The sequence below is a fragment of the Trichoderma camerunense genome (assembly GCF_050948025.1).
Source record: "Trichoderma camerunense strain CBS 138272 chromosome Unknown V8C40scaffold_25, whole genome shotgun sequence".
Classification (NCBI taxonomy): Eukaryota; Fungi; Ascomycota; class Sordariomycetes; order Hypocreales; family Hypocreaceae; genus Trichoderma; species Trichoderma camerunense.
In genome coordinates, this window is record NW_028145345.1 from 135727 (window position 1) to 160553 (window position 24827).

Consider the following 24827-nt stretch of genomic DNA (forward strand, 5'->3'; position numbering starts at 1 on the left):
CTTGTTAAATCATCATTTCTTTTTGCTGCTGCCAGTCGCCCAGGTCGATGCCCACGCTTCCATCTCTGCGCTGTCTTCACTATTCTCTGCGCTTTCTTCGCCATTCAATTCCTCCAAATATGAGACAATCTCGTCAACTAGATGAATCGCGCCTTGGTCGGATAGTCGTTGTCGAGACCCGAATATTCCAATATCGAGACTTTTCCCTTGTATCGATGCTTCAATGTCTATTGCGGCCTGTAGTAGCGAAATATAAATTAGCATTCTATCATAAGGGATTAGGAGCCTTGGAAATACTTACCGGGAACGCGTCTCTCACGGGATTCTTTAGCAGACAAGGGTGACACGCCGTTTCTTCTTCCGCCTCTTGAGCAAACTCTTCGTCTTGTACTTGAATCAGCTCGATATTTGTTGAATTGCCGTTTGGTGTTTCAGGGATGGTATCGGGAAGGCTGAGGAAATTGACAAACGACGAAATCTTGACTCCAGTCCAAGCTGCAACCTCCCATAGACCGACATCGGCACGGCCTTCAGCAGCGATATGGTGAATATCATTCTGTATCGTGTCGGCAATTTCGAGAATACTGTCGCTAGCCGCCAGTCGAACTCTTAAAGGAACAAGATTGAGCGTCGGAAATGTCAGAGGAAGAGCTTCATCTGTTCGATTGGCGAGATAAATCCCAAACACGACAGTCTTCTTTCTGTCATCACCTGTCACTTCAAGACTTTCTGCTGCTAGAATCTTGGCATATGCTGCAAAGAAGAGTGCTTGTAGGCTGATGCCTTTGTCTTTAGCCGCCGTTTGAAGGTACGCGATATTTGATATTGCGGACCGTCGTAAATGCGACACTCGGTGTTTGCCAGCCATGACAGAAGCAGAAGAGTCGTCATCTGAGGAGCAGCCTTGCAGGTATGACGTCCAAAAGGCCTTGCGAGACTGTCGGGAGTCTTCAAGTGACGGTTGGATGGTGTATCTTGACCATTCATCAATGCCTTGCTCAACCGCGAGAGATTTTCCATTGAGTAGCTCTGACAAACGGTTCATTATTACCGGGATACTGACGCCATCGTAGAGTGCGTGGTGAATCTTTAGCTTGATTGCTATTGTGTCGTCTTCTCTTCTCACAGCATCGAGGCTCACCATTGGCTTGATGGCAGAATCATCAGACTGGTGACTGGTCTTGAGAATGGCCTGCAAAAGTGGTTGCTGGGGAGAGTCTGTGGCAATAAAAACAGTGCGCAGAATCGGGGTCTGAGCAACGAGTGACTGCCAGGCCAACTGCACGTCTTCAACACTGGCAATTCCCTCGGCTAGATACCGAAATTCTGGATAGAAGACGTTGCCCTCTGCATTTTGCCATACACTAACCATGTAGACCTGCATAGGCAACGCTGGTAGAATCACCTCGACATTGTCTTTGGAAATATGCGCGCCAGCAAGAAGCTCTTCAACGTCAATGCCTTCAGGGGTCCACGCCGTTTCTTTGGGGTGAATAGTGCTGCCATTTGTCTGCAGAGGCGTCGCAAGTTGCGCCATTTGGCTGATGCTCGTCGCCCGGATGAAGTCTCTCGGGTTGAGATAGAGACCTTCCTTACGCAAGAGGGAAGACAGCTTGATGGCGCTGATAGAGTCCAGGCCAAGATGATAAAGATTGCTCCGTGGTCGGATGGACTCTTCTGGAATATCCGACACGTAACTGAGGATTTTCCGAATTGTCAGCGCAGTCTCATTAAGTTCGTCTGTTTCTTCAATAGCTGCGCTTGGCCCTTCACCATTAGTCAAAGGCAGATCTCCAGCCAGCGAAATGAACGGCAATCCAGCTATCGAGACACGATTTTCTTCAAACGAGAGTATCTCGGGCTCATTCGAGTGTGTCAGAAACACCAAAACTCGGTCCAAGTCTTCCAACAACTGTTCGGCCCCATCCTCTGAAATAAATTGCGACTGGCACGCGACTCGCCAAACGAGATTATCACCAACAGCTTCCGCCTCGACGCTCACAGGATAGTCAACTGCCGAAGCGCCGTCGACAGATTTCAACAACGGATTCGCAGATGAGCTGTATGGGAACTTCTGGAGCATAAACAGCGTGTTGAACAATTCACCGCTAGACAACTGCGCTGCGTTTTGAATCTTTCTCAGAGGATACGATTGATGATCCCGGATATCTGCCATGCTCGCCTCAAGGTATCGTAAAAATGACACCGAAGTTCCATGCAGAATACATCTGAGCGCTACTGTGTTGATAGTAGCAAACATCAAATCTTCAGCTCCTTCGAAATCGCGCCCGGACATGACAACGCCAAACGTCACATCGAGGGCCTTGATCCGGTGAGCGAGCACAAGAGCCCAGCACGCTTGGCACAGCACCTGCAAACTGATGCCTTGTTTCTTGCAGAAGGAGGATATTTCGGACATTTTCTTGCTTGCAGGATATTCACTGCGATACAGGGCTTTGTCCACGTCATCCTCGGGCAGTTCTGGAAGAATCGATGGCGCAACACCGTCGAGATAACCGACCCAGAATCGACGGGCATCATCGGTGGCCGAGGCAGGTATTCTTTGAAGAAAGGGCTTTGCAGATGTTCTCGTCTGCAATTCACCGTGGTACGCCGTTTCTAAATCTCGATAAAGCAGACTCAATGACCACCCATCATACAAAGCATGCGCAATCGACACAAGAACAAACGTCTTTTCTTTGCACGTCACGAATTTGAGCTGGAATAGAGCATCAACTCCGCTGCTTGCTCTGGCGATATGTTTTGCATCTTCAATGAGAGAGCCCATCTCACTCAAATTGTCCACTTGGACACTGTTGATCTTCTGGCTCCAGTGCTTACGCACAACCTGGCAGTATGCTATCTCGAGCTGCAAATCATCCACTTCAAGGAATCCCGTTCGAAGAATCGGCGACCGGTCAATGACCGCAAGGAATGCTTCTCGGAGTTTCTCAACGTCGACCCCTGCTGAAACTTGAAGAATATCGTGGTTGAAATACCAGTCAAAGTCAGAGTGTATCATCCCGGCAGCCATAGACTCTTGAAGAGGCGTCGGCGGCAGAACGGCTTCCAAATCATTTGTGCTCAACCCGACCTTTTTCGCGTATGACCAGAGTTTCTGCTCAAGTTCGTCGAATATCTTGTCTGTATTGCCGTTGGATAGCTCTCCAGAGTGCTGTGTCTCAATAGATGCCACCATCTTTGCAATTGTCTGTTGACGCATGATTTGAGAAGCCGGCAACAGGATGCCCCTTTGCTTGAGCCTGGCGGAAAGCTGGATCACATCAATACTATCCAGGCCAAGCTCGAGAATCGTCTTAATAGCCGAAATTCCAGCATCATCTAGGCCAGAAAGCGAAGCGATTGCATCTCTGATGCTAAGAGCCTGATCACTCCACTCGAATGTTTGATCACCCTCGTCATCTGCCGACTTGAATCCATTTAGCTCGACTGAAAGTGGTATTCCGTCCTCTTCGGCAGACTTGGGAAACGGAGCATCAGCAGCCATGAGTCGGATATTCTCTTCAAGTTCATCTAGCATCTCTTGAAGCTTTGACTCATCCGCCACGTATCGCTGCGCAACAAGCGTAAGTTGCACACTGCCATTCAGCAACCTTTTGGCTTCCAACGCCAACGGATAATCCGGATTCAAAGGCCCGTCTTCTATTTGCCAAAGATTCGGGAACCGATCCCTTGTCTTCCGTTCCACCTCAAACACAAAGAGGTTATCGAATAATTGCCGACCGCCAGCACACCACTTCTGGATGCTCTTCAGCGGAACGTGTTGAAACGGCAATATGCTTGTGCTAAACTCGCTGCATTTCCGTACAAGTGACGCCCAGCTTTGGCCACTCAGCGTCTTGTTGAAGAAGGGCAGAGTGTTAAAGAGCGGACCTATTGTATTTTCGACTCCAGGAAGATCTATTGATCTGCCAGAGACAATCAGGCCCACTGTTAACCCATCAGGGTAATATTTCTGAAGAACAGATGCCCACAGTGCCATGATGACTGGCTGCAAAGTGACTTTTTGCTTCTTTCGAGCATCCTCCAAAGGACTCCCATCAATGATTCGAGTTACCGAGGCAGCACGATCATGTGGAGATGAAAGCTGAAGGGTCGAAGAACTCGTCCAGCCCTGGAGATGGCTTTCCCAATATTTGCGGCAGTCATCGTATCTCCATAATGGGCCATGAGATAGCGCTTCTATAAATGATGGAGATGGTATCGTAAATCTCCCAACATAGATAGACTTTAGCCGTTTCAGCATCAAGTCGAAACTATTCCCGTCGTATATTGCATGGAAAATGTTGATAACTAGCTTCCTGAAGCTGAGCCCCTTTACTAAGATCGCTTCAAGTGGCGCAACAATATGTTCACTGTTTTGCTGAACCCATTCCTGCCACTGATTGTCCAAGAACGCTTTGGCTCCCTCATCGTTCTGTACACTTTGTTCAATCCAGTGTAAGTCCTGATTCTTTAATGCGACTTGAACGTAACCCTCCGTAGTGTTGACAAATGCCGTTCGTAAAATAGACTCGGAAGCGATGAGCTCCGTCCAAGCAGCCTTTATTCGCTCTTCTGAAGCATCATCGCTCAAATTCAGTACAAACGAGTTAAAATAAGTCCCTCGAATCTCATCTGTGGCAGACTTGGAAATAATTCCCTGCTGAAGTGATGAACACGGTGCAATGTACTCGATATCTTCTCCTTGAACATGTAAGACGCTGCAGGCAAGTGCGCGGTATCGATGGTGGTATGCCTGTATCAATTGCTGTGACTCCTTCACGCGGCTGTCCTTATGAGATGGCGTGAGTTTTTCAGAGAGCGCTGCAACAAGGTCTGCGATAACGGGATTTCGTAGTAGAATAGCTGGCGAGCATGCTACAAATCCTCGTTCCTTGAAAAGCGTAGATAGTGATAAAGCACTGATGGAGTCCACTCCAAGGTCAAAGATGTTTGTCTCTCCATCAATCGTCTCTGAGGCGACACCCGTAAAATCGGACAGAACTTGAATCACTTTATGACCCGTTTCGCCGTTGACGGATCGAGGAGCAGCCCTTGGCGCCGTCAGATCCATCAATTGCTCATGTGACAAGCCGTTAAATAGCTTCTTCAGCTCTTTAGCCTCAACCTTGTTGTTGGGAGAAAGTGGGATATACGGAAGGGCCAAGAAATACGTGGGAATCATGTAGCCCGGAAGCTTTGCTCGGCATGCTTCTTTGGCCTTGGCCCCCAGATTCGTCTCATCCGCCAACGGAGACAATACAGCTTTAGGCTGTTGCTCGCCGACTAAGAACGAGACGAGAACATCTTTCCCACTGGAGGCATGCTTAATGACAATTGTTGCGACATCTTTAATCTCGGTGACACCAGTGCGAATGACGTGGTTAATCTCGCCAATCTCCAAACGCTGCCCACGGAGCTTGACTTGATCATCCGCCCGACCAAGAAAGTCAAAGCAGCCATCATGGAGGATACGAACAAGATCGCCAGTCCTATAAATCCTTTCCCCAAACTCTGAAAGCGTCGGGAATCGCTCTTCGGTAAGTTCCTTGCGGTTCAGGTATCCTTTACCGACCAATCTTCCAGAAACACAGAGTTCTCCAACAGCACCTCGCAATACAGGAACCTCCGTTCCCTTGCGGAAAACGTAGGATCCCACGTTGAGGAATTGTTTTCCAATATTGCTAGGCCTTCCATTGATGGGCACTCTCTGATACATTGTCACGCCGATTGTCGCTTCTGTCGGGCCATACGCATTGTAAATAACTGCCTTTGGTCCCCAGGCATCCAAGATTTCTTGTTTGAGCTGTTCACCACCCGTGATAAACACACCTCTACATAACCCTGGCACCTCATCTGGATGAGTAAGGCGAGCCAAACTTGGCGTAAGATCAATATGTGTAATCTCAAGATTATTGATGGATGCAATCAAGTCGTCCAGGATGAGATCTCTTGGAGCCGCAACGACCGTAATGCCGACCGACCAACTCCAGTATTGCTCCAAGACAGAGACATCGAAATGAAGGGCTGCAAACTGAAGCCATCTTGAATCATTGCTCCAGTGCCCTTTGAAGAGTTCTTGGAACGCCATCATTGCCTGCACACAATTGTCGTGTGTGATTTCGCATCCTTTAGGGGTTCCCGTCGTGCCAGATGTATACAGACAATAGCATGTCGCATCAGGAGTGAAAGCACCCCTCAGGTCGCGTGGCTGATCAGAAATCGGTTCAATTTCCTCAAGATCAATACGTACAACGTTGACGTCAGTATCAAAGTCGATTTTACCATCGTTAGTTGTCAACAAGCAAGGTGCCATCGAGTCTCTAAGAATAAACTCCTTTCTGTCGCTAGGAGCACTAGGATCAAGCGCAACAAAGGCACATCCAGCCTTGAGAATTCCGAGAATAGAAATGTACGCCTCTGGGCACTTGTCAAAGTGAATCGCAATGATGCTCCCTATGGGAGCGACCTGCATTAGCAAGTTGGCCATCTTATTGCCCATCGCGTCGAATTCAGCATACGACCACACCTGCTTTACCGGACGGGAGCCATCAAATCTGCTAACAAACTCAAGAGCGACATCATTTGGGTGTGATATCGCCCTTTCTTCAACAAACTGATGCAGGAACTGCACAGGAGCACGCAGCTCTGGCGAAACAGGGGGTGTTATTGCAAAAAGATCAGGCTTCAACCGATAGATGCCATCCTCGTCACCGTCAGGCTCGGTAGCAATGTGTGTCATCATTGCATCGAATTGTCTGACGAGCAACTCTGCTTGTTCTCTTGGCAGGATATCACTGAAAAATGTGATGCAAATCCGAATCTCGTCATTATGCGGCTTAACTTCCAATGACACTGGATAGTCAACAGTTGCATCGTCGTTTACGAGCTTCCAACGCTTCGTGATGCCAGACTCAGTCTCCAGCTTCTGGTACACTAAAAGTGTATCAAACACGGGTGTAGCAGGATGGCCCAGCCATTTTTGAATCTGAGTTAGAGGCGTGTGCTGATGCCTATGTACATTGGCATTGTATTCCATCATGTAGCGAGTCAACTCGGTATTCGACGGTTGATTCACTGCAATAACGGGAATGGTGTTCATGCAGGGAAACGGCGTATCTCGTGTCTCTTCCATGCCACGGCCAGAGAGAATGACGCCAAATACGACAGACTCTTCGCCCAAGTACGAGGAAAGGATTCGCGTCCATGCAGCTTGGATGACTGCCTGTATGGAGATTCCTTGTGTCGTGCTTGCCATTTGCAAGGATGAAAGCGTCATAGAAGCTTTGATTTCATGAGAAGCCATTGCTCTCTCATCTTCTCGCAGGGGTGTCATGATGGGAAAAGTGTTTACCACTGCCATTTCGGCCTTTTCCTTCCAGAATTCTTGCGCAACGCCTTCTTCGTTGAGGCTTCTGGATAGGATAACGTTCAATGCAGGCTCAATAGATCGTTGATCAATCTCTCGCCCAGCCAAAAGCCTTGATAGGTCACCCATCATCTGATCAAGAGATTGAGCATCGTAGAGAGCATGGTGTACAAGAACGTTCATCATGGGGCCATCATCAGTCTTGGCCAGTGAGATTCTCCAAGGCGGGAGATGGAGATTGTTTAGAATTGCCGCTGCTTCCTTTTCTTTCCATTCTTGCAGTTTATCCTGTGATTCTAGACGGAGTATTTGATTGACTGAGTCGATAGATTCTGTTCTATCAGAGTATCTCAGCATTGCGAATGAGCTATGCCGATGCTGGACTCCAGTAAATCCTGTCCGAAGCATAGGATGGTGAATTTGAAGGGCTTTCCAGGCACCGATTAAATCATCCTCTGAAACGGTATTTTCCACTACATACGATAAGAGATTGAGATAGTTTTGTCCTTGAGACTGAATAAACGACACCAGCATTGCGCACTGAAGGGGTGTACTGGGAAGGACTGCCTCTATGGCTGCAATATCAGGCACCTTGTCTTGAACCTGAGCCAGAATCTCCTGGGAAAATTTGTCAAAGTTATATCCAGATGCGTCTTCGCCGTCTTTGGAGACTGCAGATATCCTCTCTGCCAATTTGACACAAGTCTGGCATTCAACGACATCGGATGCAGACACCTCGAAGCCCTCTCGCCGAAGCATGGCAGCCACTTGAACTGCATTAATACTGTCCAATCCCAGCCTAAATATACTCGTTTCAGGATGAATATTTTGGATTGGTACTCCAGAGAGCCTTGAAAGAACTTGGCGAATCTGTTTCTGCAACTCTGTCCATTCCGCGTCATTCAGCTCAAGTTCCTCTGATGCTACAAGAGTATTCCTCGTTGCAGTGACAGTACTTAATATAGATAGATGAGAAGGCTGCAGATGGCTTGCATCTGGTAGAGCAGCTGAGGGATGATCCAAAATGGTTTGGAAACAATGCTTGAACACTTCGGCAAGTGTTGATGCGATATCCTCACCAAGAGCACCCTTGTCGTAATGCAAGTTGATGGAGATAGAGTCTGAGCTGGAATGTGGAACAACTTCGCAGACAACTGGGATATCCATATCTCCATTATCTTCCTCTAATGTCCATACCCCAGCATCCATATCCTGCAAGGGGCTCTGAAGCAGCAGCAACGTATCAAAAAGCCTACGGCCCTCTTTCGCGCCAAGTTTCTGAATCAATCGCAGAGGCGAGAACTGATACTTTTGAACATCAGAGTTGAGGCGCTGAAACGACTTGGCAAGATCAATGTTGCGAGAAGAGGTGGAGACATCTTTTCTCACTGCAATCGTGTTGAAGCAGGGAGCAACCAATCTGTCGAGACCTTCAATGTCCAACGTGCGGCCATTCATGACGAGTCCAAAGCATACATCGGTGGAAGTTGAACAGACCGCAAGAGTATCTGCCCAAGCTGCCTGACATACAGAGAGTAATGATATCCCAAGAGATCTCAGTCGGGTTTTAACCTCGCCATATGACATCTCCAGAGTCTCCTGATGTGTGCATTGAACGATCTGGCTTCCTGGGGGCTTCGTAAATAGATTCAAGGGGTCATAGCCTCGGAAATAATTGCTCCAAAAGCTCTCAACGTCTTCAGGCAAATATAGCGCGGCTTGTAGGAAGGGGGTATAAGAGACGGGAGAAAGTAACTGCTCGCCATTCGCCAGTGCCTCTACTTCTCTCCAAAGGTTTTCCATTGCTACTCCATCATAGAGGGCATGATGGCATATGAAAGATAAGAACATTGACTCTTCCTGTCGTATAATGGCAAAAGAGAGAGGCGGCACTTGTGTATCCAAGGGATCAGGTACGCCAGCCAAATGTTGATGGACAGCTTCATCGAGAGAGGTAGCAACAGTAAACTCCTTCCACTGAATGATCCAGTTGTCCATAATAGCTTGGGCAATTGGAAACTTAACATCGTCAGTAGTGACAAAGCATGTTCTGAGAATACTGTGCCGCTTCGTCATCTCGTCCCAATAGCCCTTCATCTCATCAGCAGGACGATAAAGGCGCAGAAGAATTCTGTTATAATAACTGCCTTGGGATAGCATTGCTTCTTGCAGGGGAGAGCACGGTAGTATTTGACCAATCGAATATGGCCCCTGTGCAAAAGAGTTATGGACTTGCTCAGTGAAGGAGTCGGAAAAGAAGACTGTATTCCTTGCAGGGCCATTTCTTCCCGTATCATCTTGGACAACGCGCGCAAGCTGTGCAACAGATGAGTGCTGCAAGATTGCCGAAATAGGAACCCGATGCTCTAGTATAGAATTGAGGCTGCGAGAGACACCAATTGCCGATATAGAATCCAAGCCGATTGTTGCAAATGGCGTCCACCGACCAATGTCAGCTCGGGGCACGCCCAGGGACCGTGAAATGGCCTCTGCTATCTTTGTTTCCGATTCACTCCACTCAGCATCATCCTGCACTGTTACAGTGCTAGACACAGTTTCAAGATACTCTTGAGGGAGAGCCTCGAAACAAGACTGTAGTTTTCGCCGGTCAATCTTGCCACTAGACGTAAGAGGTATTCGGGAGACTGGTATCAGATATGAAGGAACCATATATGACGGCAATTTTGACAACAAAGTGGCATATAAAGAGCGATGAGATTCGGTATCAGGATCCAAAGTCTTGAACACTTCCTCGGCTGCTCCTTGGGAGAACGTATAGAACGAAGCAAGTTGATCCGCCGCACCATTTTCTCGTCTAACCAACGTAGTTACCGCAGCATGGATCGACGGATTAGAAGTGATCACGCTGTTGACTTCCCCAGCTTCAATTCGCTGGCCTTTGAGCTTAAGTTGATCATCAATACGGCCGAGTATGAGAAGTGATTTATCAGGAAGCATCCTTCCCATATCACCAGAGCGGTAAATGAGACCATAATCTGGGTGATGTATAAACTTTTCCGCCGTCAGCTCTGGCATATTCAGATAGCCATCAGCGACCTGCTCTCCGCCAAAGCAAAACTCGCCTATCCAGCCGATGGGAACGGTGGAAAGTCCATCTGGATAGAGGACAAAGATTGACGTATTGGGAAAACACCAGCCGAGATGCTCGATATACTCGCCTGGCTTCATTCGCTTGACGCTGCAAATATTGGTCGTCTCTGACGGCCCGTATCCCTGCCACAGCAAGTCACCCCAAGTATCGAGGACCGACAGAGTCATGGGCTCGCCCGCTGTAACCAGAAACTCAACGTCGGGGACATTCTTAGGGTCAATCAGAGACGCCACTGTGGGCGTCAAACTGAGGTGTGTAATCTGGAACTGGCGAATCGAATGCTCCATATCTTCAAACAAGTCATCGTTAGCAGCAGCACAGAGACACATGCCAGCGTGCCAAGTGAAGAAAATCTCAAAGACGGATACATCAAATGCCTGTGAGCAGGCTTGTAATAGTCGACCGGCCTTTCTCTGAGCGCTGGGGTATACGGACGCGAGATATGTAACATTGTTGACAATGTTTTTCTGACTCACGGCAACACCTTTTGGCACTCCTGTAGTGCCCGAGGTGTAAATCACATAAGCCAGCCTCGATGTATCCACTGTCATGGCCAAGTAGTTGTTGGGAAAGTCATCCAACGGAGCTGATTCAACGTCCAGGAACTGGACATCAGCTATATCTCGAAACGTATGTATGGAGGCACTGTCTACCACGCAATGCCCAATCTTTCCTGATCCAAAGATGTCTTTCACTCTCTCAATTGGTGTAGACGGGAGAAGAGGCAGGTATGCACATTTGGCCTTGGCGATTCCAAGAATCGAGGCGTAGAGAAGGGGCGACTTTTGCATAACGATAGCGATGACTTGACCTGGTTCGGCTCCTTGATTCAGCAGGAAGCGAGCAATCTGGTTGGAGAGTCGATTTAGAGATTCGTATGACATGGTGTCCGCAACCATAGGAACTCCTGAGAGTGATTTGCTAAAACAGATGGCATCCGCCTCAGGGGTTTTTGCAGCCACGGCCTCGAATAAAGTAGCAAGATCAGCTTCGTCTTGTAGTTTCTCAGGGTTGGTATTCGCGACAGATGCCTCTATGGTAATGGCTTCTCTAACCATCTGAATTGACTCATCAGTATGCTGGATGATGTATTGAAAAACTGCCTTGACTTGCTCAACCAGTATTTCTACCATGGCTGACGGAAACCAATCAGTATGATACGTAGCCTGTATCGAAAATCCAGCATCATTCGGCTCCACTTCCAATAGCAGTCTTGTTTCCAGGCGATCCAAGTGTCGAATTTCTCTGATAGCCGCCTCCTTGCGATTCTTTGTATACAGCGATTCCTGGTAAACGAATAACACATCGTAGAGACTTTCAGACGCCTGCAATCTTGACAGCTTCCGAATTTCCGACAGTGGCAATAGGCAATGCTCCATGATTTTGCGGTTACTCTCATTGATGCTCCGTAAGACATCAGAAACCGTAGCAGAGCTATCGATATCCACTCGGAGAGGGAGTGACGCGATACTTGGGCCAACAATTTCCTCAATATCTTGTACCGGAATAGTTCGGCCAGATGTAACTGACCCCAGCAAAACGTCAGACGTACCCACGATACTGCCCCATATGAGTGCAAGCGCGGCTTGAAAGTAGACTTGAGCGCCATATCTGGTGTTTTTAATAGCTTCTTTAGCTACCTCTGAGGAGATGTCAAGCTGTGCCTTGAGATACAACGTCTCATCGAATTCAACTGGCCTGGCACTCAACTTCGGACGGCTTGGCTTATTCCAATCGACAAGATATTCGGCCCAAAATGACCTTGCATTGTCCAATTCATCTCTTGGAATATTGCTGGTATATGCAAGCAGATTTGAAAATTGTGGCCGATGACGCAATGGTCTTTCGCAGACTATATCAGTTAGATCCGACAGTATAATGTCCATGGACCAGCCATCGTAAATGGCATGATGGATGTTAATCAGAATACGCGGGCCTGCATCGGCTCTGGCCTGCTGAATCTGTACTCGAAGCGGATGGAGAAGGGCTTCCTCTCCAGATAGCTCTAGCCGACGAAATTCTTCGACAACCTCTATCTGATCAAATCGTAGTGATGCGAATATTGGTGATACAAAGCTACCATCCCAGCTAACAAAGCCTGCTCGCAAGATGTCCCTATGCTGCGCAAGCAGATGAAATGCGTCATGTACTTGCGTCGCAGTAATTCCAGGAGTAACTTCGAGCTCTATCTCGTTCCAATAAGCTTCCGGACGTTGTGCCGTCTCTGACAACATAGCCACCTGAAGTGGACTGCACACCAACACATCTTCGACGAGCTCCGCGTTTTGCAGAGCAGGATTGCTCTCTTCAATTAGAGCCCACTTATCCACGAGATGGATGTCAACTAATGGGGCCACATTGTGAACGGATGAAAGAGGTTGTACTGCAGAGCATAGTTGTGCAATTGTCTGCATGCTCAACAACTCCGCAACACTCACGCTGAACCCCGACGAACGAAGTGCTGATGCCAACTTGATGGCAACGAGAGAATCAATTCCTGCGGAAGCCAGAGTCATACCATAATTCGCTTCAGCTCCCAGGGTATCCGATATGACTCGCAGGATAGTCTTTTCAGTGTCAGACAGGCCAATGGAGGAACTGCCCTGGCCCTTTCCAGCCTTTTGCTCAATAAACTCCGCCTTGAGCCTCTTGGTGTCGACTTTACCACTCGGCAGCCGAGGAAATTCGTCCATTAATACTAGCTCTCCCGGCATCATGAATTGTGGAAGCCAGCTCCGACAATGGTCCATGATCAAGTCTTCCGTGACGCCAGTATCCGCAACGCAGAAAACAACCAGAATGGAATCAATCACAGCCCCAACGGCCAAGTGGCATCCAGGGGTTTTTAATACAGCAGACTGAACCTCTCCCAGCTCAAGTCGCTGACCGCGAAGCTTTACCTGGCCCTCGGATAAGCGCCCAAATATCTCTATGGTCCCATCGCCAGTGATACGCGCTTTGTCTCCGGTCCGGTAAATTAAGCCATAGGGTGAAGATATAAAAGAAGAAGCCGTCTGCTCTGGTCGATTGAGGTATCCATCGGCAAGCTGGTATCCTCCAACTGCAAGCTCTCCAGTCTCTCCTTTGGGTAGAATCTTGACGTCTCTACTCTCGTCCGCAGACTCTGCAGGCTCAACTATAAAGCACGACACGGTGGGTAGCGGTACGCCAATATTTCTTATTGAAGACGTAGAAGTGAATTCTTCTTGTACAGTACTATAGGCTTGTCAGACAACGAACCCAGACGCAACTTCAATACACTTACCAATGAATGGTTGCTTCTGTTGGTCCATACATGGCCCATAGTAGGCTCTTCCTATCTTGGTTGCCGCCAAATTCTCGTATTACAAGCTCATTGAGCATCTCACCAATCGTCAACAACAACTGTAGCGTCGGAACATTTTCTCTTTTCCGCAAAAGGCTTGCCGCTACCGTCGGTGTAAGCTCGCAAGCATCCACCTCCATCTCCGTAATGACTGCCGGCAGGTCGTTCAACATCTCCTTTCGATCGACACTGACCAAGGTGCTCCCCCGAAACAGCGGAAAGAAGATTTCAAACACCGAGACATCAAACGTCGGAGCGGCAAACTGGAGGAAGCGAGAAAACGTCGGCACATGCTGATCATGGGCTAGCAGTGCCTGTGTTACTGCAGCGTGCGAGATGCCAACGCCCTTGGGAACTCCGGTTGATCCAGATGTATACATGACATACGCCAAGTCCCTCGTGCTGGGGGCACGACAGTCGACAGAGTCTCTATCTAGGCATGACTCCTCTTCGTCTTCAACTATAAGCACCTTTACCGCGCTTTGCGGGGGTATACGGGAGGCCAGCTCCGCGGATGCCACGACCACGGCCGCAGAAACATCCTTCAATATAAAGTTGACTCGGTCCGGGGGCGCATCTACATTGAGCGGGCAGAATGCACCTCCGGCCTTAAGAATAGCTAACAAGGCTATGTATAAGTGTGGCGACTGGTGAACCAGAACTGGAACCACAAACTGATCTTTGGATTCACCAAATGTACGACATATCCTGGCCGCCAGGGCATCTGCAGCATCATGGAGCTGGCGATAGGAGAATGACACGCGCTTATTCCTGCCGAGGTAGTCCAAGGCTATTGAGTCGTCCGGCTGTCTGATAAGATGATGGAGGAGATCCGGGCCGGGTAATAGTGTCGGGTGTGGGTTAAGCACAGATAAGTCAGCGGGCGCCTCCATCGTGCACCGTCTTGTGTGTGTGTGGCCGTGTGCGTGTATGTTTTTAAAATGTCTCTCAAGATAGTCAGAAAACCCTGGCCGGAATAGCCTTTTTTGCCAACCAAGTGCTGATTTCCACAATCACGGCCATGAAATCAAAGACATCAAGACGCAATCTACCTACGAGAAAATGTTTGCATCACGTCGGCCCATATGCGAAATACCCTCACGTTCGTTGGTCACTCAAATTGCACTGCCCGCGCGCCATTTAGCCAAGACTGAGCCACGCGACGTAGAGAAGGAGAGTGCGAGACAAGTTATCGACGAATTGGCATGTCGATGATTCGCCGATGAAGCTTCCGGGGCTCGTGATTCCTGCCGTCGACGGTAATGCGTCTAGATCGTGCATGAGCTGGGGCTGAAACGAGCCTCTCAGAGCAGCGCAATTAATCAGCAAGGCGTAAGGAGATGCGGCCGCCACCAATCGAATCGTCAGTTTGCGACACTGTCGTAGCCGCTCGCAGTCATGCTGATGCACAGATGGGAAATGTCGGTTGATACAGTTCGTCCGAATGGTTCTTTACCATGCAGCTTTAGCCTTATTGCAAAGCAGGGCCCGGAGTTCGGCTGCCACACGCACGCGCGTTATGCTTCGCTTAGCTCAAAAGGTTAGGTTTCGCTCTCAGAGGGTAACGATGGCGTCACGGGTGTAAATGGGAGAGATGATTTTCGGACCAGGTACAAGCAAGGAAGAAGAAGAGACGGTGAGGAACGGTGAGAGTGAGGAAGCGAAAAGTCAGCGTCACAAAAGACAGGCATCCGACAAGGTCAGAAGAGAGTCTTATGAATAAAAAGCAAGGCAAGGCAAAGCCACCGCCAGGCACTCACTCACTCGCTAGCCAGTCCCGTGGGTTACACAGCATCTGGCCCCGAAGAGGGGCGGCCGCCTTGTCTGACATGAGCAACCACTAGCTGGGTGTGATTTTGAAGATCCGCCGTCCGGAGGCTTCAAGAGTCTCCAACAAGCCGAGAGAATCCTTCTCGTTGATACGCATGTGGGGCTCGGTCTTTTCCAATTCATAAAGAGCAATACAACGATCCCCCTCTTTTGACGATTGCGTGCCCTGTTTTGTGTCCTTCGGATATATGCAGAGCGCCCAGGTTCCATGCAAGGGGAGACGCGCTGCGTTCCGTTGAGTGTGTGCAACGGGGCGGTGATTCACTTTTGGCCCTCGGGCGGAGCAGTGAGGGGTATACTAGGAGAAAACTCGTGAAAAACGGCTCGCGATGTTCGGACGGCCTGTTGAAGAAAGATGAAAATTTTTCCCACGGCTGGCAGCGCACAAGGGCCTTGGATTGCGACGGATGGATGCGGATCCAACCACGGGCCTTGATCTTATCAGATCCGGTTTTTATCAGATGATCAGATAATTCCCTCAGTCCAATCTCCACCACGCTTTGTTCTTATGGGGCCTGCCTCCGTCCTCGCAGCGGCTTCATCCACTGATGGTCTAGACGGACATGATTTTAAATGAATCACGGTTGTCGCAAACTACTCGTCGGTCCATAGATCGGCCTTTATGCGGAGGGTTCGAGGCATTGGATTGGTTCATCGAGTTTTGATCGCCTCATCGAAACCTGGACCGGCTTGCGAGGGCGTATAAAACAAAATTGCATCAGCCCACGCTATCGTTGCCAAGAAGAGCCGGATTTTCCTCAGGACTCGTTTAAGAAGGTCCAGATCTGCACAAGAGACAAGCCGTCGGCTTGCCGTAGGATAAACGAGAGAGGGTGGAGAGCGAGCGTATCTACAGTCTATTGAAAAGTAAAGGCTCTGAATTGTATCCCAAGGACCATAGATCATCATGATTGAGGCATTGTATTCAGCAAACATATCACCGATGGAGTCGGGGCCAATTCCTGGTTTGTTGCGTAATGAGAGATCCGGCCGACTGGGGACAAACTGCCGTGATCATCACCAAGACCCATGTGCAAACAGTAGTCACAGAAACCATCCCACCGTCGAGCTGGACAGGGTGTCAAATGGGCCCATGCATCCATGATTTGTACATGCCTGCTGCGCTAGCTCGCAAGCTACACTGTGTACGGAGCGATGCCAACCCGGCATTGGACCATGTTCATGTGTGCTTCTCCGCAAGACTCCATTGGGCGGCTGGTCTCGGGTCTCCTGCGATTCTCCAGCACGGAATCCGAGTTGATATAGGCGAGACTAAAGGCTTGTTCCTCGAGCCAGGCACCGGAGCGGAAAGTATAACTCCAGGGCCGTCCCACGGCTGAGCGACTCGAACGGCCCCTCCCACTTTCACAAGCTTTCCAGCAGCTCTGCCCTAGCGTCGTCAGTCAGACAGACAGCCACCACTAACAAGCAGCTTTGCTGTGTATAATCTCAAGGGCATACAACACGAAAATCGAGAAATCGAGTCACTCTTTCTCTCCCTCTGTTCACCTTTTTCTTTTTTCTTTAATTTTCATCCTCTTCCTGCTCCTCTTCCTGCTCCTCTTCCATCCCCTGACGGAAGCGTTGCTCAATTGCCGTCAGTCTTCACCAGAAACGTCACCGTTCTTTCACCCAAAGCGGAAACATTACCTTTTTCGACGTCACCATGTCTCCCCACAGCGAAGTTACGCTCAATGAGACGCCAAACGGCAGCGAGCCAGCCACGCCAAACGGCAGTGAACAAGCTCACCACGGCGGCTTCAACAGCTCTTCGCCATACATTATTGGTGCGACTGAGCAGAGCAGCAGAAGCCCCGCGCCGTTGACCAACGGACATCAGTCTGGACGCAAGATGCACAAGAACAAGTCGCCCTACCTAGTTCAATCGGCCTCGGATTCCGAGTTTGACCTCATCTGCGTCGGATTTGGCCCCGCCAGTCTTGCTGTAGCTGTCGCTCTTCATGATGCGGTGGCTTCGGGCCAGCAGCTACTGCCCGGTGGCTCAACTCCCAAGGTCCTATTCATCGAGAAGCAGAACCGCTTCGCCTGGCATGCGGGTATGCTCCTCCCCGGTGCAAAGATGCAAATCTCCTTCATCAAGGATCTAGCCTCCCTGCGGGATCCTCGGTCAGAGTTTACGTTTCTCAATTACCTGCACCGCAATGGACGGCTGGTAGATTTTACCAACCTGGACACCTTCCTGCCGGCACGCGTAGAGTACGAAGACTATCTCCGCTGGTGTGCATCATATTTTGAGCACTTGGTTCAGTACGGCCAAGAGGTGGTGTCTGTTTCTCCCGAGTTGAAAAAGGGAGACGCAGTCCGCACATTTGCGGTGCAGTCACGAAATTCAAAGACTGGTGAGACGCTGACCTTCCGAGGCCGCAACGTTCTCATTGCCGCCGGTGGACAGCCAAACTTCCCAAAGAGCTTCCCTTCCAAGCATCCCAGGATCATTCACTCCTCCCAGTATGCCTACATGGTACCAGAAATCCTTTCCAAGAAGGATGCTCCCTATCGTGTCGCCGTTCTCGGTGCGGGCCAGAGCGCTGCAGAGATCTTCCACAACATCCAGACACTGTATCCAAACTCAAAGACGGCGCTGGTGATGCGACCCGAGTTCCTGAGGCCCAGTGATGACTCTCCTTTGTAAGTTTACCGTGACAAAGCCCAGGCTAGGATGCTAACATTATTCGCAGTGTCAACTCCGTCTTCAATCCCGAATACATTGACACGATCTTCCCCAAGTCAGCAAGGCACCGCAACAACTTCTTGGCTGAGGCTCGGGCTACCAACTATGGTGTTGTCAGACTAAATCTCATTGAGGAGATGTATGAGCGTCAGTACGAACAAAAGCGAGACCTCGGCACGGATGAGAAGAAGTGGCCCCATAGAATCATGGGTGGCCGTCAGATCACTAGCATTGAGCCGCGGGAAGATACCTTGGAGCTCAAGGTTCAGCACGTCTCAGACAGCGAGTTTGAAGGCTTTGTCGACCTTGTCGATGAAGAGACTCTCGAGGTGGATCTACTCATTGCTGCTACCGGCTACCAGCGCAATGCGCATGTCGAGATTCTCCGCGGTACCTGGGATATGCTGCCCAAGGCTTCGCCAATTGGCCAAGAGTATAACAAGGGCATCACCGGATGGAAGGTCGAGACCGACCAGGGCGAGCGCAAGCTGTCAGTTGGCCGAGACTACCAAGTCAAGTACAAGCCTGGATCGGTAGCAAAGGAGTCGGGCGTCTGGCTTCAGGGATGCTGCGAAGGAACCCACGGAGTAAGTTGAAGTATGTCCTCGGTGGTGGAAGCAGTGCTAACAGCAAGCAGTTGAGCGACACCCTCTTGTCGGTTCTGGCAACACGGTCGGCAGAGATTGTAAACTCCATCTTTCCCAGCAACTAATGATGGATAAAAAATGAAAACGGACGCGGAACACATTAGATACCCACGAGAACGACCTTGGACAAAGTCAAGCGTTGAGATGGCTGGGGGCGAAATGTAGGTGGTTGAGGTTATGGCAGATTGAGTTTTTCTTTGGCGGCGTAAAATCATTTTGTGACGGTAGGCTGCGATTTGTTAGCATCACATCACACGTGTAGAGATTGTGGCTTTTGGTCTATACAAACAGCAATAAGACATTGTTTCCCTGGCACAGATGGCCGTCACTTGGAGCGAGAGTGTGAGAAATGGTGATTTTTGCCTCAATTCTAGGGTAGGGCTGAGACGAAGGACGACGGATTCGATGTCAAGATTGGATTGAACATTGTAGTTTGCGTATTGCGTATTGCGTATTTGAGTGGGTTGTAGGATGTGAATCGAAAGATTTTCCACAGTAATTTTTGCCATCCAAATAAGCATTGACCTCTTGGCAGCTGTTTTGCTCTTTCCGGTGGCGGTTTCCTTTTGAACTGAGCTGCTCACATGATTTACTACGAGGTACTACGATACATGTACTAGGATGAACTTGTACAGCTACCCTAAACATAAACCACCAAAACTGCTTTAAACACAACAAAACAGATATTACCTCATAAAGCTGCAAAGAAAAGCAACATGTCTTCCTGTCATCCAGTATGAAATCGAAAACGTAGTTGGCCGATGGCAACATCATTTACAGTGGCGTTCCAAGCCGGTGCCAAGCAACGTTGCTAGCGGTTGGCTGTTGAAGAAGTGGCACAAGCCAGCATCGGTTCTGCCGTCAAGACTCGGGGCATAAGATAATACTCAAGCTTTGGCTAGCTTTGACAGTGTTTATTTTTATCCTTCACGCCCTTTCTTTTTCTGGAACTTTGTGAGAAAAGACTCGAGCGCTGTCCGCGGAGTTTTGCAAAACAACGCAGCGCGATTAGAATGGCCGCATGCCCGTGCTGTAATCAGGACGATGACCGAGATGGACGCGCAATATGGTGGATGCTTGGCTGCATGGTGACGCGAGTGCCCGTCTGGGAGACGTAATTCACCGTAGCCCTTGCGTGGGCAGCTGACAAAATAATCGTATAGGAGGATGAGGGAAAAAACGTGAAGCTGGGATTTTTGGGAGCAAACAAACGGTTGGATTCCAGACAAAGAAGCATCGGCGTTGCCTTATATGTATAATTCATATATGTGCATGTAGGTACAGGTTTGTTGCGGTTCTCTCACATTAGCAGCTCTGCCTAGCAGTGGCTGAGCAGGTACAGATTCCGTGCCAAGTGCATGCAAGATCCGAGGCTGTGCTTCCCGCAGAGCCCTATTGATCGCATGAGACGGTGCCTGACAGCTTGTCTCCAGTTGGAGAGCCATGATGTTCAATTCCTGTCCAAAAAGGGTAACCAGCGAGTGCTCCCACACGGCTCCATCTCGAGACCCAAATCGGGCAGGTTGGGCAGATGGATGCGGGTGAGGCCGCGAAGACACTTGCGTAGCTAGATAGAGTGCATTCGTCACCGGGCGCTGAAAATAGTCATGGAATCAAAGAAGAGAGGGGTCCGCTAAGAAGAAAAAAATTGAACAATCCATGCTAATGGAACCCCTGTCAGATTTGACGTACAGTAGTAGCACTCAGCTTGTTAGTGTAAACAGCATTGACGACTCTAGACAGTAGAGCATCAACAACAACAGATGCAGCCAATTGAAGCCCAAGGGAGTCTCCGGTAGCCGCTGGACTCGAGTGGGGGAACTGACGACACCCTGGATAGGAGCTGAGCCCTATCGGAAAAATGGACAGTTGCTGCTAGTCCCTGTGAGGTCAGAATGGAACGGTGCAGTTGCTGTCTGCCATTCTGGGCACATATTATATGGGCACATACACGTATTGGGGTGGGAGAGGCTGGCTGTTGTCCCGATATTCAAGGGTTCAGTACCCAGATAGGAGGAGGAGTACCTTTACGCTCAACTTGTGCTGAGGCTGCGATGCTGCTTGATACTCCAAACTGTTTTCCTTGTAGAATCATTGACAATATAGAGTCAATAATAAAATAATAATTCAACATCAATATCAAAAGTACCGTGTAATTTCCACAGACTCCGTAGCCCAGCCCCAGCACAGCACCAGCACAGCCCGTTGATACGAGCAACTCGCGGCCATCCAGTCCAATGCCCCCTAAAACAAATCCAAGTGCCACTGAAACTCTGCCACTGAACTCATGCCAGCCAGGCCCGGGCTGCCACTAACAACCTAACTCACCAAGCTTACGCACTCTATCGCTAGCCACCGGATCCTGTTCCCATATCGCCCACTTTTTAGCCTCTCCCCGCGCTCAACGTCAAACACGAGCAGAGCCAAGATCAGATCAAAAGAACCAGGACCCCAGCCTTGCGACGTGCGAGGCGGCTTTCGCATGACGATGAGACACAGACCAGACCAGCCTCTTCCCTGGGCGGTGACGGAGATGGAGACGGGCTGCGAATGAATCGCTCGCTATGAATCATCAAATCAACGCCGTCGGCCAATCCATCCCCATCCAATCTGACAGTCTCCAATCGAGATACTGCCCGGCGAATCTCGTGTCCGGCCGGATGTGACCAAGGGCGGGTCGGCCGAATGTTGCTATTGCTATTCCTGGCTGCTCGGCTGCTCTTCCTCCCCTTGACCTTGAACCTGGTGAGGCCATCGTGATTGTGATTGACCGAATCGACAAGCGCACATACGCACGCATACGTACGTCCCACGTACTGCCGTCGCGGGCCGCCGCCAGGCCCACCAGCCTCGCGCCGCGACTAAGAACTTCGGGATAAGGCCAGAGAGGCATATAGCCGGGCGTATATGTCTGTTGCTTTGCTGCTGCTTCGCTGAGTCTGAGTCTGGGTGGCTAGCATAAACACACCTCCTGGCTGGATCCAGAGCATCTCTGTCTCTCTCCCTCTCCCCTGATCTCACACTGTCGTTATCACCACCATCATCATCATCACCAACTATGCAACTCGACAGCGGCAGTGACAGCAGACGGCCCTCGAGCCAGCGGCTGCCCGTCAACCCTCGCCGTCATAAAGTGGCTCCCGAGCATCGCAAACGAGTTGCCACTGCGTACTTCTGCCTTTTCCCCTGAGACTCAGCCTCTTTGCTAACCCAACCCAGATGCAACAGCTGCAATGTTCGAAGGGTCAAGTGTTCTGGCGGAACCCCCTGTTCGCAGTGCTCCGCCTCCAACCGCGAGTGCATTTACCCCGTTCCCGTCGAGAAAGTCAACGTCCCGCGCGCCGAGCTGGAAGAGCTGCGGAAAAAGGTCGAGCTCTACGAGCGGGCGCTTCAGGAGGCCATTCCCGACCCCTCCAGGAGACAGGAGCTCATCAACCTCGCCTCTACCACGCCAGAGGGGCTATCACCATCTCCCAGCGCCTTTAGCCCCAGCCAGTCCCTTCTCTCTAAGGGCAGCAGCCATCTCCAGGGTGTTCCCTCCGTCAAGCCTGAGCCGGAAGATGAACAGACACCCGGCCACCTTGTCCAGGATCCCAGTGACACAGTGGGTTACCTTGGAGAGACCAGCGGCGCTACATTTCTCGATCACTTAAAGGAGCTCCTAGGGGCTGTGCTGCCTCTCACACAGGTGGAACCGCAGCTGTCTCAGGGGCAGGACGGAAGCGCCTTGTTGTCCAGTCTGGGGAGATACTACACCGCAGACTCTCGCCCGCTGGTCGATCGAGACTCAAAGCCAATATCGTTGCCCTCCAGCGAGGACCTTGCCGCTCTATTGTCCAAGCTCAGATATCTGATCCAGGACGGAAATGGCGAGTGGCCTAGCGGCGGCATCTACTGGTTTGGAGAGTTCGACGTTCTTCCCACTCAGGCAGCCTCCCCATCATCCGCCCCGGAGGCGGACATGAATGAATTTCGTCATTTGGCATTCTACCACGCCGCTTTGGCCAACATTATTCGGGCCGGCACCTCATCAAAAGAGGCGCTCAGTGCGTCGACGCCCTCACTTAGTGAGGCGTACTTTGCCGGTGCTGCCATACTCGTGGGCAACCCCCTAGACGTAACACGTTGTTGTACAATTGGCGATGTTGCCACTCTCTGTCTCATGTCAGCCTATCTGATTGAGATGAATAGACGAGATGCCGCCTATATGCATGTCGCGGCTGCCATGCACATTTGTATCATGCTAGGCATCCATCGAGGGGTCGCTGATGAAAGGGGGAAGCGGGTGTTTTGGACCGTATATATTCTGGATCGGTGGTTGAGCTGTCTGATGGGACGGCCACACATAATCATGGACGGTGCCATCCGGATCCAGTTGCCTGCCGATGCTCCGTGAGTTGCGAATCAATTTCTCTTCAAAAAGTTGGCTGCTAACTTGCTGTTATAGGTCGATGCCGCCCGCTGCGGGACTCAGGGCTCATGTCGAGCTTTCGCGAATTTCCGGTTATGTCGTTTGTAACACGTATCGAATCGCTCCGTGGGAAGCAGTCAGAGGAGGAATGCCCACACAGCCCGACAAGGCCATTTGGATGTTGCAACAGTGGCAGTTGACTCTTCCACCTCGTCTGCAGCTCTCCCCTGACGGGCTGAGCAACGACCCTGCCTGCTGCCTCCTCCACATGAGGTACAACATGCTTCTCATTCTGGCCATCCGGCCGCTATTCCTCGGTGCCGTCAAGAGGTCGATAGCCAAGCGTCTCATGGTGCAGACAAGCGAGACTAACATGATGTACTCGGAGCATCTGACGCTGTGCATTACGGCTGCGCGCCGCAACATTCGTCTTGGACGACAATTGGCAGCACTCAACCTCAGTCGTAAGTCGCCGCTGCACGCAGAACAGCATTACTCGTTCAATGCTACTGTGTGCCTCATTCTGGAGGATTTGATATCCGATGAAGAAGTGTCGGAGGAGGAAAGAGAGGCAAGAAACAACGACATCATGTTTGGCATCCAGCTGGAAGAAGACGGCATCACCAACTTTGGCCAGGCTTCCTCAAACTCTCTGCGGCATCTCTGGGCCCTAGCACGGAGGTTGATGGACTCGATGGTGCAGACTCAGGAGTTGAACAATGCCGGGCTAGCTGGGCAGAGATTTGCCCCGCCGATGATGACGACGCCTACGGACTACTCCATGCCGGTCCTGCAAACCGGCGAAGACCATGCCCTTTACGACGAGCTGGTGGCCTGGGTGGACGATGAGTGGCCGCCCATGTACAATACAGGCCTGTTTAGTGGGTTCATGCAGTGATGGGAAGACGGGAAGTTTTTTTTTGTTTTTTGTTTTCCCTCGCAGGGCTGATCTATGTGATCGATCGAGGATGGTGCATGGCGATTATGACTTTTCTATACCACCACGGCAGTTTTTTATGTTGTTTCTTTTGTTTTAAAAGCATTCAATGGTAGATACAGAGTACATTCAAAAGGATAAACAATGAATAAAAGTCAAAATAAAGAAACTGGTGGATGTGCATAAGCGTGCAAGGCCAGTGACTATTTCGGGGAATTTCCGTAAATATCACCACCAGTTCGGAGATAGTGTTTCTGCCCCTGCATTTTCAGCCAGCGAAAGCACATTCCAATACGCGGAGCTGAAAGTTGTATCCTTTTGCAGTTTACTGCCACTTTGTGACTTTGCACGTTATTGCTAACCTGATTTGAGTCGAATTTAAATGTGATTAATATATATTATACTTAAGATATAAAGAATCTTTTCAATTAAATAGATAGTTTCTCATAATTGTCATGTCTTGTGGCAGATGGATGAAAAATCATTAATATTACCTTTTGT

At 50.0% G+C, this 24827-nt stretch overlaps 3 protein-coding genes across 3 annotated transcripts; 2 read left to right on the forward strand and 1 right to left on the reverse strand.

The window, feature by feature from the left end:
* Positions 1 to 12: 12 nt before the first annotated feature.
* Positions 13 to 15139, reverse strand: V8C40DRAFT_283797 (uncharacterized protein; the record flags this gene model as incomplete). The annotated part of the gene is made up of 4 exons (XM_083222033.1): positions 13750 to 15139; positions 7854 to 13700; positions 302 to 7709; positions 13 to 237 (listed from the first exon to the last, which is right to left on the reverse strand). The coding sequence occupies exons 1-4, from the start codon at positions 14700 to 14702 to the stop codon at positions 13 to 15; spliced, it is 14433 nt and encodes a 4810-aa protein (XP_083067890.1). The 5' UTR covers positions 14703 to 15139.
* Positions 15140 to 16849: 1710 nt separating this feature from the next.
* Positions 16850 to 19451, forward strand: V8C40DRAFT_257561 (L-lysine 6-monooxygenase (NADPH-requiring)-domain-containing protein). The gene is made up of 3 exons (XM_083218522.1): positions 16850 to 18288; positions 18339 to 18918; positions 18969 to 19451. The coding sequence occupies exons 1-3, from the start codon at positions 17306 to 17308 to the stop codon at positions 19041 to 19043; spliced, it is 1638 nt and encodes a 545-aa protein (XP_083067891.1). The 5' UTR covers positions 16850 to 17305; the 3' UTR covers positions 19044 to 19451.
* Positions 19452 to 21301: 1850 nt separating this feature from the next.
* V8C40DRAFT_257566 (uncharacterized protein) lies at positions 21302 to 24715 on the forward strand. Its single transcript, XM_083218523.1, has 3 exons — positions 21302 to 22146; positions 22198 to 23370; positions 23426 to 24715. The coding sequence occupies exons 1-3, from the start codon at positions 22037 to 22039 to the stop codon at positions 24285 to 24287; spliced, it is 2145 nt and encodes a 714-aa protein (XP_083067892.1). The 5' UTR covers positions 21302 to 22036; the 3' UTR covers positions 24288 to 24715.
* The last annotated feature ends 112 nt before the right edge of the window (positions 24716 to 24827 follow it).

Bases quoted from the DNA above. Each gene is read 5' to 3' on its own strand.
- V8C40DRAFT_257561 (XM_083218522.1), top strand. From the start codon at position 17,306: ATGTCTCCCCACAGCGAAGTTACGCTCAATGAGACGCCAAACGGCAGC. The intron at 18,289-18,338 runs GTAAGTTTACCG...CATTATTCGCAG, and splicing joins CCCAGTGATGACTCTCCTTT to TGTCAACTCCGTCTTCAATC. The intron at 18,919-18,968 runs GTAAGTTGAAGT...AACAGCAAGCAG, and splicing joins GCTGCGAAGGAACCCACGGA to TTGAGCGACACCCTCTTGTC.
- V8C40DRAFT_257566 (XM_083218523.1), top strand. From the start codon at position 22,037: ATGCAACTCGACAGCGGCAGTGACAGCAGACGGCCCTCGAGCCAGCGG. The intron at 22,147-22,197 runs GTACTTCTGCCT...AACCCAACCCAG, and splicing joins CGCAAACGAGTTGCCACTGC to ATGCAACAGCTGCAATGTTC. The intron at 23,371-23,425 runs GTGAGTTGCGAA...TTGCTGTTATAG, and splicing joins CAGTTGCCTGCCGATGCTCC to GTCGATGCCGCCCGCTGCGG.